The sequence below is a fragment of the Sardina pilchardus genome, chromosome 5 (assembly GCF_963854185.1).
Source record: "Sardina pilchardus chromosome 5, fSarPil1.1, whole genome shotgun sequence".
In the NCBI taxonomy this organism is placed as follows: Eukaryota; Metazoa; Chordata; class Actinopteri; order Clupeiformes; family Clupeidae; genus Sardina; species Sardina pilchardus.
The window spans coordinates 25619272-25626771 of record NC_084998.1 but is presented as its reverse complement, the minus strand read 5'-3'; the positions used below and the strand labels follow the sequence as shown (position 1 = coordinate 25626771).

At 42.5% G+C, this 7500-nt stretch overlaps 1 protein-coding gene across 1 annotated transcript in view; it reads right to left on the bottom strand.

The window, feature by feature from the left end:
• Positions 1-4162, bottom strand: part of efnb1 (ephrin-B1) — a 79110-nt gene extending 74948 nt beyond the window's left edge. The window contains exon 1 of the mRNA XM_062537100.1: positions 3020-4162. Coding sequence (XP_062393084.1) covers positions 3020-3138 — 119 coding nt within the window. The 5' untranslated portion in view covers positions 3139-4162. The remainder of the gene's footprint in view (positions 1-3019) is intronic.
• Positions 4163-7500: the final 3338 nt, after the last annotated feature.

Sequence of the window (7500 nt, the reverse complement as noted above, 5' to 3'; positions counted from 1 at the left end):
CATATCTCACATATCGCATAAACAAGAGTGCTATTATACCATTTCTGCGCATGACCAGAGGCTAACATGACTGAATCTATAGTTTCACATATACGCAATTATGGGCAATATACTATTAAACATATATTCAAAAAAACTTTTTGAATAATTATATTCTTTTTTCATCACTGAAAGATAAAGCAGAGCGAAAATCACCATGGAAAGCCAACTTAGAGGTTTCTTCAAACTTAGATCCGTATGTCAAACCCATATCAAAACAACTTCAAGCATGTGAATGAACTTTGATAACTATGACTAAGACAAAGACTAAAAGACAGAGAGAGAGAGACGAGGGACAGAGAGAGATGAACGGACGGAGGGATGGACGGAGAGACAGACCGAAAGAGAGGGAGAGAGAGAGAGCAGGCTTGGCCGGCCACTGTGTGAGACTTACAGTGGAAAGCGGGCTAAGCCTCTTTACTGAGTGACTTAGTGGCGCAGAGCCCCATATGTCTGCCGTGGAGTTGGACTGAGCTTTAAGCCTCTTCGAGCCCCGCACCTCGCTCACAAAATCATTACTGCCTACTGGAATGCCTGCTATGCTTATGTACCAAACATAGAGAAAGAGAGAGGGAGACATGGTGTGTGTGTGTGTGTGTGTGTGTGTGTGTGTGTGTGTGTGTGTGAGAGAGAGAGAGAGAGAGAGAGGGAGAGAGAGAGAGAGACGGAGAGAGAGAGAGAGAATGAAAAACCTCTTCTGTCCAGGCTTATTAAAAATGCACACACACACAAGCACCTGACATAATGAGCAAAGAACACACACTACTTTTGCATCTACACACACACACACACACACACACACACACACACACAAACACCAGCGTTTGGCAGCGCTGCGTGCCCCAAAATGGGCTGAATACTGACTGTGTGTCTACACTGGGTAGACAGCACAACTTCCACTGCACATAACAATACAAATCATAAAATGGCTGCTGCTATGCTGCAAATAGGCCACAGCAGAGTTTCATGCAAAGTTAGTTGCTACTTCCCTTGTCTGAGACTGCAAGAAGTCCAGTTATTTCAGGAAAAACAATTACACACAACAATGTGTAATTATACGCAAAGTATAAAAAGGCAAAATTGTCGGAAACAATTTTTAACGCATTAATTTTAATACTCATGTTCTCAAAGAATATGTTATGCCATTGCGGAAACTGTTACGAATTGCCGCCATGTCTGAAAATGTTGGATCTAAATGAATCACACTTGCACTCTCACACATTTTCACACTTTTATCACAAGTTGTTCTTCTTAATCAAGGATGAGCAGTGTGGAAACACCCTTTAGAAGCCTGGCAGTCTCTGAGTCACACACACATAGACAAACACACACACACACACACACACAAACACACACACACACAGATAGACACATGCAAAGCACTCTGTGGTGGGATAAGCAAACAAACATTAACTTACTCGACAAAACAACCACCAACTGGTGTAAACCAACATAGGGTCTATTTTCCCACCTGCTTTGCTTGGCAGGCCCACCAGTGTATCCCTAACTGGGGCCATAAAATGTTTACCCACGTGAATTAAGTCTGACAAATGCATTCATACATCCAATGACAAAACAACGTTTTGTTTTTTTAAGGACTTTTGAGCATGAAATAGATCTTAGGCCACTTTAGTCCATTCTACAAGTTCCCCATGGCGAAGTTGAAATCTCTACAATTTTGTTGAGGTGAAAACTACTCGTGTTTGAATATCAATTTCATATATAGAATGGTATGTATATTTTTTGGTAAATCTAAATCTTATTCTCGGACTTCGCCTATTATTCAAAGGAATAATCTACCTACACATCGCCTTCACTCTTCACTTCCAATCTGCGCGCACAGGCCTGCCCTAATTTAACAATACAATTGAGATAATTTACCGTGAAAGAAAAATATTCAGCCTACGAAATCAAAGCCAACAATCTTACAAAAAAAGAATGTAGTGGCGATACAATGACATTCAAAGGACTGGGGAAAAATAGGCCTCAATCATATCTGGGTAGTATTGCTCGAAAGGGCATACGGACTTATGAATCTCTAGACTTTATTCTCTCTGTATATTCAGTAGGCTACAGTGAATAAGTTATCAAAATACTGCATCGATGCGTTAATTAATCAATCCATCTAGGTAACTTACATAAGAATTAGGCAATACTTGAACAAAAGGATATGTAATCGCAAACACACACTGATAACCTACAAAGCGCTCACATATCGACCGCTCTCAACAGTTGAACAAAGGTTCGACTGGAAACTATTTAGATCAGTATTCTAAAGATGTAAAGTCACAGTTGGGTGAAAAAGGCCTACAGGTTAACCATTAACACCATTTAAATCCCAAATGAATTCCTATGCCTTGGCGTAGCTAGGTATTGAACAAGCAAGCAACACAAATCGTCATAACAGTAAATATACAACTATCCTCTCAATATCTATGCCATCATATCACATCACACTGCGCGCAATAATCTCTACCGTCTAGTCTGCAGCCACTAGGGCCTCTTGCAGGTTCTACTTCAGTAGCAGGCCGTGATATATAGCTACCGCTGGCCCCCGGTCCCTTACACAAATTCACATGGCAATATCGTTTTAGTAACCGTGGGGTTGACCGTGCGCCCCTGTGCGCCATAAAGTTCATTCACACAAATTACACAGAAATGTATTTGTTTGCGCCCAAGTCGTGCGTTTTCTGAATGACGGACGAAAGTAGCTAAAATATGAATGTGATGGATGTGACGTTTCCTCCAGGGAGAACGTGTTTGTGTAGTCGCCGTGCTCTCGTTACCCACTTTGCCTACAGAAGCGGGAGCGGAGCGAAGCACCGCGGTTTTCATGTCACCCGGCGTTTACCGGAGTTTCACGGAGACTCTGAACCTCGTGCAGCCCTATGTCAGGATGGCGTCTTTTGATGTTGCTACGTGTTATGTTTCTCACAGCACATGGCAAGGCAAAATCTGCCTGCCGTGGTGTAACACTTACTTGGAATTCTGTGAGCTCCATACCACCCCCTCCAGTGATTTGGCTATAGGTAAAGCACATCTGCAAAGGATGGTCAAAATCCAGAGGTATTTCTTCCAACAGCTTCCAGACCCAGCCATGTTCAGAAGATTTAGTGAAGCCCAGGAATTAAAGTCGCGATAAGAGCATTCAGATCGATGGCAAATCGCTGTTGTTGTCGCCCGTCTCTATCCAAAATCAACAGACGCGCATGTGGGTTATACGCGTTGACAGCTCGTCACACAGTAGCTTGTGATTAGCATCGCTCGATGTAAACTCTGAAATCCTATTTTCTCTCGTTTGTGTCCCTCTTTGAAAATCGTCGGTAGTCCAGATGGACCACTGTTGCGAGGGCTTCGGCTTCTCGTTTCGCTCCGTGCGATCAGGCGTCGCTACCTCCCCGTCAGGTGTCCAGATATGCGTGCTGTTTTTATTTTATTCATCGATTAACAAAGTTCTCAACACTGACCTAGGAAAGGTCACGGTGTCCGGAGACCACAGTATAGTTGAGACACTGGCGACACTCGTTAGAACCTGATGTTCTGCGCAGGAACAGCAGCGATTGACATAAACTGTGATGGGCATTGGATAAACTAAGCATAAAGTGTCTGCTGTGTTTTCCTTGTTAGAGAAAAGCTACTTGTCCAGATGGCACCATCAAAAACTGTGCTCGACGTTTTTTCTAGTTCTTGACCACAACCAAGAAACATTTATCCATCTCTCCACATCAGGTCCCGAAACGCCATAAAAGTTGATTATGTTCACGTCTGTCCAAAGTACTCCATCCAATGGGTTCAAATAAATATACACAGACAAAATTCCCTGAACCGAATAAGCTACTGTTGGCTAACCGGGTAATTCCTGTGCGGCGGTTTTCACGCAGTCGAAATATCTCAGAACACTCTCCGCATCGAGCGCTGCAGAAACCAACTCATGTTCGAAGTCCGTGTTCCGCACGTTAATCCAAATGGTTTAGCCGATTTCAGCAACATCACGGGATTGATGAAGCAGACTCTCAAGTTGTGGTGTAGACAACGATAAAAAAGAAGACTTCTTAAAAAGTTAGATATTGTGCCACTGTCCCGCCGATCGTTTATCGATGCGTTAACGGCGGTCTCAGCTCACACGGGCTAGTCATTCGTTGACTGACATACGGTGATCCTATTCGCACACAGTGCCGTCGTGCGCAGCGCTCAGGCAAGCGAGGGACAGCCCCGGCGCCTGCACCAACCAATCACGACTCCTTTTCAAGGCTTCATCATAAAGTTGACCACTCGCCCCCAGAACAGGTTCAAACTGCCACTGAGCAAAGGGTTTGCTGCCTGCATGGAGTGCAGCCTATGGCGTATTCCCGGCATGGTCTGATTGCGAAGTGATGCGATTGAAATCACCATTAGCGTTGGTTCTGTTATGACAGAATTAAACCTCTTTACATTTCTCATCTCATACTAAATCAGGCAACCCTTGTAACGGACTGGCTGGTCTGCCAATTCCCACCTGTTACATATGGCTTTGTTTAGTGATTTAATGACATTTGCAGACCATAAGCAACCCGTTGTGCACCATACTCTTTTCAGCAGATTTCCGCGAGTTTCCTGTTTTCTCTGTGATATTAGAATTCAACTGGAGTGACATTTTCGATTAAACATTGTCATTTATAATGTCGTATGTCGTACAGGCGAGGCTGATTACACACACGTCCGATGTCCGTTCAATTAGTTAATATTCAGGATAGCAGCGTAAGGTAAGTGGAGACAATATATGCCTAACTGTTGCTTTGTCAATGCATTTCTCACAGATAACCAGTGACCACAACATAAATTGTCTGCGTGCTTTCCAGTAGTCAATGATGCCCTCTATCGGTTATCATGGAAAGATTATTTGCGACTTGATGGTTGCCTTTGATCCGCCGAGGATATAAGCGCCACGCTGTACCCAAGTTAAAGTGAATATATTAACAGCGTTTTTCTGAGACTACATGGAATTCAACAGCTAGAGTCTACTTCATGCTGTCGGCTATCATGATCACACACATAGTGTGCGTATTATAGTCGGTCACGAAAGAGTTTTCTTCTTTGCAATAGGCCTAATATTGCCAAGAATGTATTTGTGGAAATGATAAATCTAAGTTGAATTGAGTCGCAGTGACAAATTAAAGCCGTGTCAGGCATTCGTTGTTTAGTTTGGACACAGGCCAGTTGATAGGCTACTAGATGCCATGAGCTACTTTTTTTCCGCATAGTGTCAAGAGTTCCCAATATTATATGTGCGTAAAATATGTTAGGCTAACAAGTAGTTGGATAATTCATCATACGAATAAATTATTAAATATTGAGTATAATATATTTGAATGAGGTGTTGAGTAGTGTGATTTGGGCAATTATTGCGACAATGTAACCTAAGCCTGTCATTATTATAGGCCTATTTCTAATTGCTATGTTATTGTTCTTGCTATATGCTATATCCAGAAGTCATACCCTAACTAATAAAATTAAGAACATAAATAATTTCGAATTTATTTTCAAATCTGCTCGATTACATTTATGTCACTTATTTGAGGGCCGTGGTCATGTGAAATCTTCACTCATCAAAACGGCAAGTTTGATTAATCCTGTGACTAGTTGGCTCATGCTATCATCATCATACAACACTCGTTTCCTGAATTATTATAGTCTTCGCCCTTATTTGTTATGTACTAATGTCCATGCGATTGTTTTTGACATTTTTCCACGATTAAGTGATCATAACCTATACGTTTTTGTATGATTTGTACATTTTGTCTCAGTCATACTATTCACTCCGTTTTCAGTGCTTTTATAGTATGGAGCACTTGAAATACAGTCTGACTGTGCAACGGCCATTTATTATCATGGTTTGTTTAATACACAAACAGGGTCGTGCACTCTGCATTGAGGTTCCTAGTGACCTTTTCATAGCAACGTAGAGCGCAGACGTTGTGCGCTATATTTAGTTCATCGCCTCAACTAGATGTTTGATTTGTGGCCTAGTTACGCCGGAGACGCTCCAAGCGCTACCCGAGTCTCCGAAGGAAAGTTAGTGGGAAGTACCCAACTCTCCAGTCAGCGAGAGGAGCACAGCGGTGCCGATAAGCCCACTTAGTCCTATGTTGTGGCCTGCCTTTGAAAGTATTTTTTCAGTGCAATGTCCCATCCTGAAAAAATACTAATGTGAATGCAATTTTGGATGCAAACGCATAAAACATTTATTTGATATGACGTTTGAATCTATGTTCCAAATATTTTTTCCCTCAAAGTCTTTGCATTGCATACTTGGAAGAACTGGATGCATTTAAGTAATTAAAAAACTGATAAGGTTGGAGAATGCATTTAGGAGATACTATTTGCAAGAACTGTGTAGGTGTGTGTGTGTGTGTGTGTGTGTGTGTGTGTGTGTGTGTGTGTGTGGGCGCGCTTGTGTGTGTGTGTGTGTGTGTGTGTGTGTGTGTGTGTGTGTGTGTGTTTGTGTGCTTCCCTCCATTTCCACCTTCACACCCTCTCCTTCCTCAAACATGTGAGGCTAATGCAGCCTGTGAGCTTTAAGAGCACAGTCTCAATTATTTGTGAGCTTATTAATATTGCTTGGCATCTACCAAACACCTGAAAAGTCACACCTTCAGGACATCGTGAGTGAGCTGTGTGTGTACAGTATTTGTGGATGCATTCAGTGCAGTCTGCCTGTCTGTCAAATGCAGTAGCGTAAAGGGGTATCATTATGTGGGTAATATTTCTTTTAAAGGTTAATGATCATTTCTGTTTGTAAGCACGACGTGCTTGGATTATTGAACTCTTATGTAACATATTCAGCTTTACAAAATGAGGGAGAGGAAGAGGGGGGTTGTTATACTGGCCTCGAATCATTTTTTACCTTACCACAAAATTGTTCATCCCCCCACCCCACACTCACAGAGAGAGAGAGAGAGAGAGAGAGAGAGAGAGAGAGAGAGAGGAGAGAGAGAGAGAGAGAGAGAGAGAGAGAGAGGCTGTAAGAGAAAAATCAAATGGAGTTTAGGAGCGAGTGCCCTGGGCCTGGGTAATTATACTGGGGAAATATGCCATTAATTATTCAACTAACTCCACCAGTGAGCTGCTCCTGTCCCACACTGTGTAAAACATTTGCTTTCAAAGCAATGTGTGTGTGTGTGTGTGTGTGTGTGTGTGTGTGTGTGTGTGTGTGTGTGTGTGTGTGTGTGTGTGTTGTGTTCAGTACTGCTTTGAAAGCACCCCGGTGTGTTCCACTAATGTAAGGCTTTCAGCAAGTAGAGATGAAACAAAACCATGACAACAACATAATGAACTTAGAGCACCGATATTTGTAATGAGGTCTGTTGTGTGTGTGTGTGTGTGTGTGTGTGTGTGTGTGTGTGTGTGTGTGTGTGTGTGTGTAACTGGAGGCTGAAACACACCATGATTAAATCCACTCATTTCACCCCTATGGAGTACTGA